Raw genomic sequence first — 12,772 nt, forward strand, 5'->3', positions numbered from 1 at the left:
CATTAAACAGTCTGTGTAAATACAACTAAATGCCTTTTGGCTTTAGAATATAAACAAAACCAAGATTTGATCTTCCAGTGTGGTGTTTACTTGGAAGTCAGACTCACCTGATGGCCCTGATGACTGCTTTTAGAGGAGCAGACAGATCTTCCACAGTCACATCACAGTGGCAACCCTTCTCATCAGAAGCATCATCAGGTCCAAGATTGGTGTCAGCTGTAAGATCGAGAAAGGAAGAGAATTTGAATCACATAAGGCAAAAAGATTTGGTGCAGTGGATCCTCTCTGATCCTGAAAAAAAGACTCTGCAGAAGCAAAACTAGGCTGAAGACTAGAGAAAGCCAAAGGCAGATCAATATAGCTATGAATCAACATAGCATTCCTTTGAACCCCCTCACCTTCACCACAGGCCACACCAAGCATTACACCATACACACGGGAAGGAAGTGCCTCTGTATTGAAGCATTAAATTAAGTTGGGAGGCAACAAAACCTTCATATTTTTATATTTGGTCATGATTCTTTTCAGCACAACTGATAATTCTTCAGATGTCAATGTCAGTGTCAGTGTATATTTAAAAAAAAGATTAGTTTACACAAAAATGAAACTTCTGTCATCATTTACTCACACTTATGTTGTTCCAAACCTGTATAACTTTCTTCCTTGGAACACAAAAGGACATGTCTGTCACCATTCACTTTCATTGGATCTTTTTCCCATAAAATGAAAGTGAATGGTGGCTGATTCTAACATTCTGCCCAATACCACCAATTCTTTCTTTGTCTTCCATGGAAAAAAAGAAAGTCACATGGGTTTGAAGCGACATGAGGATGAGTAAACGATGACATATTTTTTTCATTTTTGGGGTGAACTATCCCTTTAAGGGCATAAGTGTGAATCAGAAAGAAAAAGGTCTGTGCAAATATATCTGTATATTATGCTTTTAGGACTGATTGAATTGTTCCATCTAAGCTACATGTTGTAACAGTTGGGTGACCAGATTGGCGACCTTTAGCCTCAGAAATAATGGCATGGCACAGATAAATGGCAGAAGAAGAGAGATGTAATCAAAATGTGAAGCAAAGCACTTTCTCCCATTAAATGGCACTTTATAGGCCATATAATCTGTGATGGATCTATATACTGTGTGTTATTGAGAAGGGTATAAAGCCAGTGTGGTAGCATAGCTGGACATGAGAAACATCATTTTGAGCTGATAAGCCTCAAACAGGGCTGAAGCCTTCAGATCACTGCTGCCACTGATATGCTCCTTTGTACCTTTGTGAAATCTTCTAGATAGGGCTATTTTTGTGGAAAAGTACATAATTGGAAATACAATCAATACAATAAATACAAAATACAACACAATAAATATTTTGGTACAACAAACAGGCTTGTTTGACAATTTGGACCAAAAGCTCCACATACATGTAAAATGCTGGTTAGAATGTAACATTTATGACCTACACAAATAATAATTCTAATAATAAAAAATGTTGCTTAGTAGCAAGGTGAATTCTGTACGGATGTGTTATTTCGATTTAAACCAAAAATACATTGCGTAGACAACCAACATTTTGAACTATGCAGTGTTTTATTTTCCAATGGGACCATGGTGCTGTCAATCCTTCATGTCTAATGTGATTCTATCAATGCTGAATATCTTCTATAAACAATGATTATTTCTCTGCTTTTCTCTCTATGTCCTTAAGGGGGATTCTGGTGATGGGAGCATGAGCTAAGGTTAGTTAAAGCAAATAGAGGGTCCTCTGGGGAGATCGTGTTCTCCCACCGCAGCCTATGGTGCTTGTAAATCCTGCCTTCAGGGATAATTGGGAAAAAAACTAACAATTACGATAAGCGGGGCCAGATCTAGGCATGGGCAGGGGTGGGCTGAGCCCACCCAAACCTGAGTCTTGCCTGCCCAATTAAACATTAGGCAAACAGTATTAAATAAAATTATTTATGTTTTACAATTTGTCCATTGGTTAAAAGCAGTTTGAGGGTGGGGTGTGTTTCAAACTTTAAGGGTGTGTTTTAGAACACCACAACCAATCATAAAATAGTGCCAGAAATGTTTAGTATTTTACTATTTTTTTCATTTTCATTTCATTTTTCATCACTTCTACACTCAAGAAGCGGTTTCACTTTGCTGCGGACAAGAGTCAGAGACAGTCACGCAAGCAAGAACAGTAATAAAACATATTTTTATGCAATGCATAGGTTTTTGGTGTCCACAAAGAAGTCTGGTGGTGCTTCTAGCTGTGACCAGGTTGCTATTAATGTACCACTCTTGTCCAGCTCCCACTCAATAAATATCTCCCTCCACCTCAGCTCCCCAAAAACACACTGAGGAATGCAAGCTTTTGTTTCCCCTGTTGGAAGTTTGGTGTTGCTAATAAGAGAGATGCTGTCTATCTAATTCCTGTATTTACCTAAATTACTTTATGTAGTTTCACAAGTAAAAATAACAATACCCTTTACTCCCTATACAAAGGCCAAACTCAGTAACTACACCAACAATGAAACTGAGAAAAATGGCTTGAATTGTTTTGATGTGGATTTTGTAGTTACTGTATTTTTTACACTGTTTTCTCTGAAACTCAGCATATGAGCCAAACTTGTCTGTCACAGGACAGATCATAGTCTAGGGGACCTGATTTCAATCATAATTTCATTTTGCGTTTTGCCTTTGTCGGGCAGTAAAATTGCTAATTACATTTCTATTTTACCTATTAATCAGAAAAGTCAAACAGAAAGAATATTCATCCTTTAATATTATATTATTACTTCTTACCGCATTTTCCATCTGTTTTCAAATTTTAGGTTCTTAATCTTATGTGTTATTGATCTCCCCATCAATATATTATAGTACCTTCGACTCCATTTGTATTCATCCTTGATATTATTTCTCTCCACTCCAAACATGATTGTGGGGACTCTGATTTGTCTTTGTAAATTGCTTCATGGCTGCAATGTTAATTACTCTGAAAGTGTATTGCTGTAATTAATTAGTAATGGAGGTAGGTATATTATTCTAGTATACCAAGAATAAGGTTGTCAGGGCCCAATCTTATAATTATATATAATGTTTATCTGTTTGTTATTTCTTTATTTTCAATATAGTTTTTTAATATTGAGAATAAATATTAAATCCCCCCATCCCCCCTTTCCCAAGTGCCCACCTATGACTATCCCAGCCCACCCTAATGTAGCTGGCTTCACGATAAGGGTTGGAAAGAGAAAGACTATTGCTCCATATTGCTTTTGTATAGAAAGGGTCACATGATGCCAAAAGTATCTACAGCACATATGACCAATTATTATTATTATTATTATTATTATTTTTTTTTTTTTTTTTTTTTTTTTTTTTAAAGATTTAGAATAACAAATTATATCCTTTTCAAAAAATTATTCATTGTGGAGTAAATGAAAAAAGAAAAAACTATAATATTAGTTATTGAAAACTATAAATACTTCTGTAATTACAGTAAAGGTGCAGTCACACTGGAATTTAAGCTTGCAAATGTGCTTCGTACACACAATAAAAATATATATTTTAGCCTATTTAGCCAATTTCATAACAAAATACCATAAAATTGAATTGTGTAATTTTTAACAAAATTAAAGAAATAAAAATGAAAATATTTAGTTTTATTTTATTTTATAAAAAATTACTCAATTCAATTTGATGGAATGTTATGAAATAGAAATGCATAAATCTTAAGAAAATTGAGTGCAATGCTGCAACGTGTATTTGTAAAATTAAAGTTGAACTTGATTTCTTTATAATGAGCCAAATGGACAATCTGTAATGTTTAGACCCTCTTTTGGTCAAACGTCTTTTTGTTAAGCAAATTTGCAGGTCAATGTTCACCAAACTTTGAACTTTGGTAAGCCGCTAAAGATGAAACTTCTTTATGTGAGCTTGCATTTCCACTCTCCCATGTTTGCATGCATATAAATTGAGGTGAATGGGGCGAAAAGTCTAGTGAAACCACACCTTAAAGTCTGCAAGCCATTTATGATTTGGCCAATTAGAAAAATCTTTCACCTTCAGTTGTGGTACGCGATTGGCTCTTGAGTCTGAGCGATGGGCGGAAGCGAGTTCGATCATTAAAGCTCCAGCTCTTCTGGACTTTGGCAGGGCTGCTTCCCTCCACTCCCACCTCTGTGCCAGGAGAGCGCCGGTCATTCACTGACATCTGCCTGCTCTTCATGCTCTGACCACGAGGACTGGCCATGCGCACACGCTCCCGAAAACTCAGCTTTTGGCTGCAGGAGAAGAAAATAATAACAATTAAACCTGGAATTTTGAGAAAAAGGTATTTAACTAAAAGCTGACTGAATTAAAACTGTAAGGATGGCTTATTTTGGACCAATAAGTGTCTCTTTCTTCAGTATTTACTAGATTCCTCCAATAAAAAAACACTTATTTTATTGTGCTTTTAAGGAATGGTTTGTAACCACCTTTTACTTGGATATTCTGTGCCAAAGCTCCAAAAGCTATTCTGCACCTTTTTCAAAAATTACATCAAAAGACTATCATGCATCTGCCATTCCAAGTTTTGCCACCACTCAACAAGCAACATTTTGGAGCAAGTCTTCTGACAACTCTATTTCTATTGCTACCTTACAGGTGCATCTCAATAAATTAGAATGTCATGGAAAAGTTCATTTATTTCAGTAATTCAACTCAAATTGCGAAACTCGTGTATTAAATAAATTCAATGCACACAGACTGAAGTAGTTTAAGTCTTTGGTTCTTTTAATTGTGATGATTTTGGCTCACATTTAACAAAAACCCACCAATTCACTATCTCAAAAAATTAGAATATGGTGACATGCCAATCAGCTAATCAACTCAAAACACCTGCAAAGGTTTCCTGAGCCTTCAAAATGGTCTCTCAGTTTGGTTCACTAGGCTACACAATCATGGGGAAGACTGCTGATCTGACAGTTGTCCAGAAGACAATCATTGACACCCTTCACAAGGAGGGTAAGCCACAAACATTCATTGCCAAAGAAGCTGGCTGTTCACAGAGTGCTGTATCCAAGCATGTTAACAGAAAGTTGAGTGGAAGGAAAAAGTGTGGAAGAAAAAGATGCACAACCAACCAAGAGAACCGCAGCTTTATGAGGATTGTCAAGCAAAATCGATTCAAGAATTTGGGTGAACTTCACAAGGAATGGACTGAGGCTGGGGTCAAGGCATCAAGAGCCACCACACACAGACATGTCAAGGAATTTGGCTACAGTTGTCGTATTCCTCTTGTTAAGCCACTCCTGAACCACAGATAACGTCAGGGGCGTCTTACCTGGGCTAAGGAGAAGAAGAACTGGACTGTTGCCCAGTGGTCCAAAGTCCTCTTTTCAGATGAGAGCAAGTTTTGTATTTCATTTGGAAACCAAGGTCCTAGAGTCTGGAGGAAGGGTGGAGAAGCTCATAGCCCAAGTTGCTTGAAGTCCAGTGTTAAGTTTCCACAGTCTGTGATGATTTGAGGTGCAATGTCATCTGCTGGTGTTGGTCCATTGTGTTTTTTGAAAACCAAAGTCACTGCACCCGTTTACCAAGAAATTTTGGAGCACTTCATGCTTCCTTCTGCTGACCAGCTTTTTAAAGATGCTGATTTCATTTTCCAGCAGGATTTGGCACCTGCCCACACTGCCAAAAGCACCAAAAGTTGGTTAAATGACCATGGTATTGGTGTGCTTGACTGGCCAGCAAACTCACCAGACCTGAACCCCATAGAGAATCTATGGGGTATTGTCAAGAGGAAAATGAGAAACAAGAGACCAAAAAATGCAGATGAGCTGAAGGCCACTGTCAAAGAAACCTGGGCTTCCATACCACCTCAGCAGTGCCACAAACTGATCACCTCCATGCCACGCCGAATTGAGGCAGTAATTAAAGCAAAAGGAGCCCCTACCAAGTATTGAGTACATATACAGTAAATGAACATACTTTCCAGAAGGCCAACAATTCACTAAAAATGTTTTTTTTATTGGTCTTATGATGTATTCTAATTTTTTGAGAATTGGTGGGTTTTTGTTAAATGTGAGCCAAAATCATCACAATTAAAAGAACCAAAGACTTAAACTACTTCAGTCTGTGTGCATTGAATTTATTTAATACACGAGTTTCACAATTTGAGTTGAATTACTGAAATAAATGAACTTTTCCACGACATTCTAATTTATTGAGATGCACCTGTATACGTGGAGCAGCCTGACAACATCTCCATGAACCGCCTTTGCAGGCCTGATGCAGAGGCCAAGAGAGGCTTGTCATATACAGAACATACTATTTATGAGCAAAACAATTATGATCCTGGAAAATGCTCCTTCCAAGACGACAATTCCATAATCAGAGGTGCTTATTCATGCTAGACGTCTTCATACTATAGTTCACTGTGCTGTGAGCTCATGCTTGGTAGTTTGTGTGCATATGTGTGTGAAAGAGATGAAGTGTACAAGAAGAGTGGGGTTTGACTGAGGTAAAAGACATACTGCTATATAGGTGACTTAGAGGCATATACAACCAGATGTCATGCACATGCGACATGCAACTAATGCTTTTTATTAGGTGGGATGCAAAGTCAAACATATACAGTACAGTATACAGAAACTGAACTGAACGGAACCTACAGAGCTTCTAGATCAAATCATTATTCCAGGTATTAAAATATTGGATGTTCAAAGTTAGCTGACAGGAGATCTGGTGAATAATCCAAGGGGTGCAGGTTTGGCTAGTTAGTATGGCTCAGCTAGCACCTGCTGGTAGATGCCATAAATACTGAAGGGCTTGGGACTGTGTGCATACTTGTGGTGGCATGTCATGACATCAGTTTTCTGTGGCTCAAAAGTAATTTAACACATGACTTAGCTCAGGTGATTTGCTTGAAAAAAAAAAACAACAACACTTGGATCCAGAACGGAGTGCTTATGAGCAAAACGCATAATTCCAGGGGATCCTGTGCCAACCCAGCAATTGACATTGAGTCACTTTATCCAGGTATTAAACCTTCTTGGTAGATGTTTTACTTTTATTGTTTGCTAGGTAAAATCTCATGCATATTTCATAGATTATATTGCAAATCAGATGTTGTATCCTATCTGTAAAAATTGATAATGTGCAATAATTCCTGTGGGGTCATACACACTGAATAGGAGGGTGTTAGATAGATGGTGGCAAGGGGATCAATCAGTGCCAGTTAAATTCTTCAGACAACAGGGAAAGGAGAATGGAGCAGAAATTCAAATTAGATTCTCTGAGTGGCCTGTGAAGGGGACAGGGCTTTTCTGAGGTGACCACCATCATCCATGCATGAGGTTAGTCAGCATTCACATTGGTCATATTGCTGGAGCAGTGGGGGATGCTGGGTACCTATATTTCCGTGTGGAATACCTCCTGAAGAGCCTCTGCCTATTACTATGCCCCTTACTAAGGAAATGTGGAAGACAGATGGCAGATAAGTTAGTGACAGTGAGGTGAAGAAATAATTTTCTTACTGACTATTTTTGTCTTGTTTTCTAGTAAAAATATCTAAACAAATCTAAATTAAACAAATCTAACAAACTTTTGTAATGTTTATTCTTATAACAAGAAGACACATTTATTTCTCTTACCCCGTTGGCAAATATGTATTTAAAAAAAAATTTTTTTTACGGATGTTTAGATGTTTTTACCAGAAAATAAGACAAAAAAACTCAGAAGGAAAATTTTTTTTTGGAGTGAACCAACAGTTAAGCCAAAAAATAAAATTCTGGTAACACTTTACAATAAGGTTTCATTTGTTAACATTAGTTAATTCATTAGGTATCATGAGCAATGAACAATATATATTTTTACAGTGTTTGTTAATCTTTGTTAATGCTAGTTAATAAAAATACAATTGTTCATAGTTCATGTTAGTTATAGTGCATTAACTAATGTTAACAAATACAACTTTGGAAACATAAAAACATTGGAATAAGTTAATTAACATTAAATAATATTTATAAATGCTGTAAAAGTATTGCTCATTGTCAGTTCATGTTAACTAATATTGTTGACTAATGTTAACAAATGGAACCTTATTGTAAAGTGTTACCCAATTCTGTCATCATTTACCCACCCTTATGTTGTTTCAAAACCATATGACTTTTTTTTCTTCAGTGGAACACAAAAGAAATATGTTCACCAGAATGTTAGGGACTGACAACCTCACTCACCATTCACTTCCATTGTATCTATTTGACATACTTTCCATCTCCTTTTGTGCTCCACAGAAAAAACAAATAGTTAAACAAGTTTGGAATGACATAAGATTAAGTAAATCATGACAGAATTTTCATTTTGGGTTAACTAACCCTTTAAGTGAAAGAATTATATGGGTTGTACAAAACAGAAACAGAAAGAAAAGCCTATCTGCCAGAAAATGGAGCGAAATAAATCTGTTTTTGCATCCAAACATGGTAATATAAAGTTTAATTAGTTTGGTCTTTTTCAGCTGAACAACTTTAGCATTACACAAAACCACACACACAACACATCCTTCACAAGTAGTACGTAAATTCACATAAACTGTGTACAAATCCTGTCTAGCAACCAATCCTGCTTTGACAAACGTTCTTGTATTTACCAGCCAATATACATTTGCTTTCTTTAAAAATGTAATTCATTTCAAGCTAACTAGCAAATTATTGGATTACACAGCAAACATTTCTTAATGTTCTCTATGTGTGTCCATATACAAAGTTCCATAAGCCATGCAAAAGTATTCACAGCTAAGCTGTTTGCAAAAACGCCTTGAAGGTTAATTTTCTGACATGTTTAATGACACATTTGCCACACACTGTGGGGCTTTTCCAACTGTAAATTACTTCATTAAAGTCTGACTGCTGGTGCTTTGATCTTCACATATTTAATATGAACCACTCAAACATCCAATTACTGCTTTAATTTAAAGCATAAGGCTACAAAAAAGGAAAAGGTTTTGGGTGCAACCATTATTTTACAAGGCTCAAACTGTGAGCCCCACCCCTGCTGAAATTACATTGAAATTGAAAATACAAAAGCAAATTGCCTGACAACAAATACCTGACTACACTGTGGCCATGCAGATTCTGTACAGTCTTTGCTGATTCTAAATAGCTAATTCTCTATTTTTTGGCTTTTTTTATTTATTTTTTTACAAACTATTAATGAAAGAATGTTTAAGAAAGAAATGCATAAGCAGTTTGCTTTAATGCATTAATGTTGTGATCTTCTGTTTCTTTTTGTCTTGGTTCGAGTAGTATTTACTGGCCATTATAACAATCAATGAATGGAAAAAGTACATCCCCTACAATATAACAGGAGGAGTTACACACACATACACTCCCTGACTGGCATAGTCTCTTGCCTATATTCAGACTCTATCCTCTTGGACGCTCTCTCAAGTAGCCTGTTACTTAGCACAATGAAGCTGCTCCACATCTAAACAATTATTTCCACTACACTAGAACTGTACTTATACAACAGTCAGTTCCAACCCTCTAATCTGATTGGAAAAGCAGTGTTCCAAAAGTGCTGATATTTAATATTACAGCAATGAGACACTTTACTGCTTGCATTACACTGCTTGTCTGTGTTCGCAGCGACAGGCTGAGAGTCATGCTTTGGCTTTGGAACTATTTTCATATTATGTCTGAAATGTAAGTTACTCAATATTAACTTGTTCATACAGTAAAACTGTTGTACAAAAGCATTATCACACTCAAAATGATGCTGTTGCACTGAATATCAGTACAACAGTGCTCTTACTGGTGTGAAATGTATTAACTGTGTACTTAAACTATTATAATAAAATTCCCCATCAGTAAAATGGCAAACAAGGAAATCAGTGGTAATGAATGGATAAAGCAAGACATGTAACATGCCATGACATACAGTATTTGAAAATACACACGGGTGATTCACAATTGTGCTTTCTATTTCCTCTTTCTATTTATGTCATGGACGTTATAACACAATCAATATTAAAGTAATAAAACATTCCAGACACTAGGATGATGTAAATACAAAAACAACAAACCTGCTGATGGACTCTCCCTGGTCTTTCCTTCAGGTGTTAGTAAAAAAAAAAAAAAAAAAAAAAAAATTTGGAAGAAAAGAGGCAGGATATTAATTTCACATGAACAACAGAAACTAATAGGGAGACTACAGAAAAGACAAATTGTTCTAAAATATACGAGTGTTTCATTTTGATAATGAGCCATCAATATATTTCTCTGCTTGTCACACACTATGTACTGTAGTTTAAAAGTTTAAAAGCAAAGCAAACATAAATACACCTTCGCACACTCACACATATTAAGAGTCAAAAGAAATGGAAAGTCCTTTTTAAGACAACATAAACAGGCATTAAACAAGCAGACATGCAAGCTATGAGCAATGCACAATCAAGCTGACTAAGACAAGCGCTTGCAGAGGAAGAACAGCTTTGTTATGAAGGGGTGTTCTGTGAGTAGTACATCTATTTTCAGTGCTTTTATGTGTGACTTCAGGGTGTCTGTCCACAAACTCCCCTGCTGGAAAAAAAAGGTGATAGTTGGTCTCTGCTCTGTTTAGATGGTTTAGAGGGGTTTGGGGCAAATGTCAGCTGGTCTGGCTAGGGAAACAGTTGAACTCCAGCTTTGCCAGACTGGGAGACCAATTAGATCAGCTTAAAACAGCTAAGACCAGCAAATTTTCTCAGGCTGGTTTATTTTTTTTTACATTTTTTCAGCAGGTTGTCTTGGCTTCTGTGGAAGTGTTATTTGTCTGTTCTGGGCAAAGTGGGGGAAATTTCAGTAACCCACAGCATATACACAAGGAATCACATGTGAAGCATGTACACTCTGAAAAACTAAACCTTGCTGTACGGGTGCACTCAAAGACCAAATGTGATTGTTTATCGTCTTCAAGTCTAGATCTTGTAGAGTAGGGTACAGAAAGAAGATGATAATGCTTAGAGAGACAGATTGAGGGAAATCATGAACATTACATGACCATGGCAATATTTTTGCAAAACAAAATTATGTGCTTCGTTACCAGTACACATTTGGCTACAGTTTCCCAGTGAAATGTCCAGCAGGGGGCACCAAAAGCGAGTGAAATTGAGTGGTAATCAGACAAGATTTTTAAGGTGAACATTGGATGGAAGTTTTAATGAGTAAAACATACCTGCCTAACCTAAAACTTTAACATAAAACTAACCGATAGTGTCCTAAAAGCAAATGAGAGGTAAACCAAACAGACATCCTTACTCTTAACCAAAACCTAAACCTAACCAATAGTGTCCCAAGAACAAATGCGATATGAAAAGCACATTTCCTGAAGCAACCATGTTGTTTTGTGTTGCTTCTATGGCACTTTCGTCTCAAGAGTCAGCTTGCATGCTTGGCTGGGCTCGAACCGCAGTCTTCCAAGTCTGAAGTCCAACAGTCTATCAGTTGAGCTACCATGGAAGCTAATCACATGGGAAAAAGTATGTAATGTAGGTGGGTCTCTAATACAAGCATTAAAATGTTTCATTTTTCAAATGATGTGTTATAGTAAAAGGGTTTCGATACCATAATATAGCAATGTGTGAGTAATTTAGTGAAAAATAAGTGATAATATAGTCATAATCAGCCGTTGTAGTCGTGATTTGTGTGAAAGTAAATAAAGTGCACAGTTGTAGTAGTGCCTCTAGTGTTCATTTCACCAGGAAGCTGCTGCTAAACGTAAAACGCACATGTAAAATTCAGTTTGCAAAAATTTAGTTTTAGTAACGTTCATTGTATGAGACTAGGTTGATTTATTTGCTGAGGGAAGTGGGAAAATGAGAGCTACAGGAGCACTGACACCAATTACGACACCAGCTGCCACAGTTGTACCTACTTTGTAGGGCTGCAGGTATGCAGCGCCTTCAAATGAGGCTTCCAGGTAGCAATGGAAACCGAGTTTTCATCAGCCGCATAGCTACGCCAAACACACTACGTGCAGAGTATACAAAAACCAGAAAATAGGGAGGGAAATGAAGAAAGTAGAAAATAAAAGAGAAATCACAAGGCCGGGAAAAAAGCAGGGGAAAAAAGGAGAACAAAAAAAGAAAATAAAAAGATTAGTAACAACCAGTTCATGTCATTGCTCTTCCATCAGTTCACTGCATTGATACATGCCTTTGAGGAGGGAGAACACTTTTATAGAACAACCATGTGGCTCTCAGGTATGTTCTGGAGAGGTCTGTGGAGTAGAGACGCCACGCAGCCTGGTGCAGGAGACACAAACACCCACACACACACACACACACACACACACGCACACACACACACACGCACACACACACACAGGGACATGGGTGGAGAGAGACAACAGCATGGTGAGGGAACAGCCAGTGAATCGTTGTTTGGGCTCAAGACATTTGTTGAACCACTGCATTAATTTTGTTGTAATGCTGCAAAATCTAATTACATACAGTGATCCCAACAAGTATTTGGACACTTAAGCTTCACTAAAGATGATGTGTGTCATTTTTTCGAAATTAAAATTCCTTCTCGTCTCACAGTTTAATATGCAGAGTCAATCATAAGTTAGCTATTAGTAGGCTAATTTTACCTAGAAGTGTAACATAGTGCCGCTACCAAAACATTCCCCTGTATGCCTGAATGGCCTGTCCAGACCGACACAGCAACACTGGCTCAACTAATGGCATGACTTTGGTCCGGGCCTATCTGTTTGCACAACCAAAGAGAGACGAACAGAGTTTTCTGGAATCTGTTTGAA

The 12,772-nt window shown here is 37.1% G+C and overlaps 1 protein-coding gene across 16 annotated transcripts in view; it reads right to left on the reverse strand.

Moving 5' to 3' along the window:
* The window catches only part of LOC127414338 (potassium voltage-gated channel subfamily KQT member 5-like), a 208,564-nt gene that overhangs the window by 11,106 nt on the left and 184,686 nt on the right, over window positions 1-12,772 (reverse strand). For 10 of the 16 annotated variants that reach the window (XR_007892781.1, XM_051652267.1, XM_051652269.1 and 7 more), the window contains 4 exons: window positions 11,888-11,982; window positions 10,059-10,085; window positions 4,055-4,275; window positions 108-216 (listed from right to left, as the gene is read on the reverse strand). Coding sequence is in view for 15 of the 16 variants with exons in the window: in XM_051652267.1 (XP_051508227.1) it covers window positions 108-216; window positions 4,055-4,275; window positions 10,059-10,085; window positions 11,888-11,982 (452 nt within the window). In the remaining variant the exon portion in view is untranslated. Of the gene's footprint in view, window positions 1-107; window positions 217-4,054; window positions 4,276-10,058; window positions 10,086-11,887; window positions 11,983-12,168; window positions 12,258-12,772 lie in introns of all 16 variants that reach the window. The other 6 variants (XM_051652272.1, XM_051652271.1, XM_051652282.1 and 3 more) reach the window with 3 other exon arrangements.

Source organism: Myxocyprinus asiaticus, chromosome 23 (assembly GCF_019703515.2).
Source record: "Myxocyprinus asiaticus isolate MX2 ecotype Aquarium Trade chromosome 23, UBuf_Myxa_2, whole genome shotgun sequence".
In the NCBI taxonomy this organism is placed as follows: Eukaryota; Metazoa; Chordata; class Actinopteri; order Cypriniformes; family Catostomidae; genus Myxocyprinus; species Myxocyprinus asiaticus.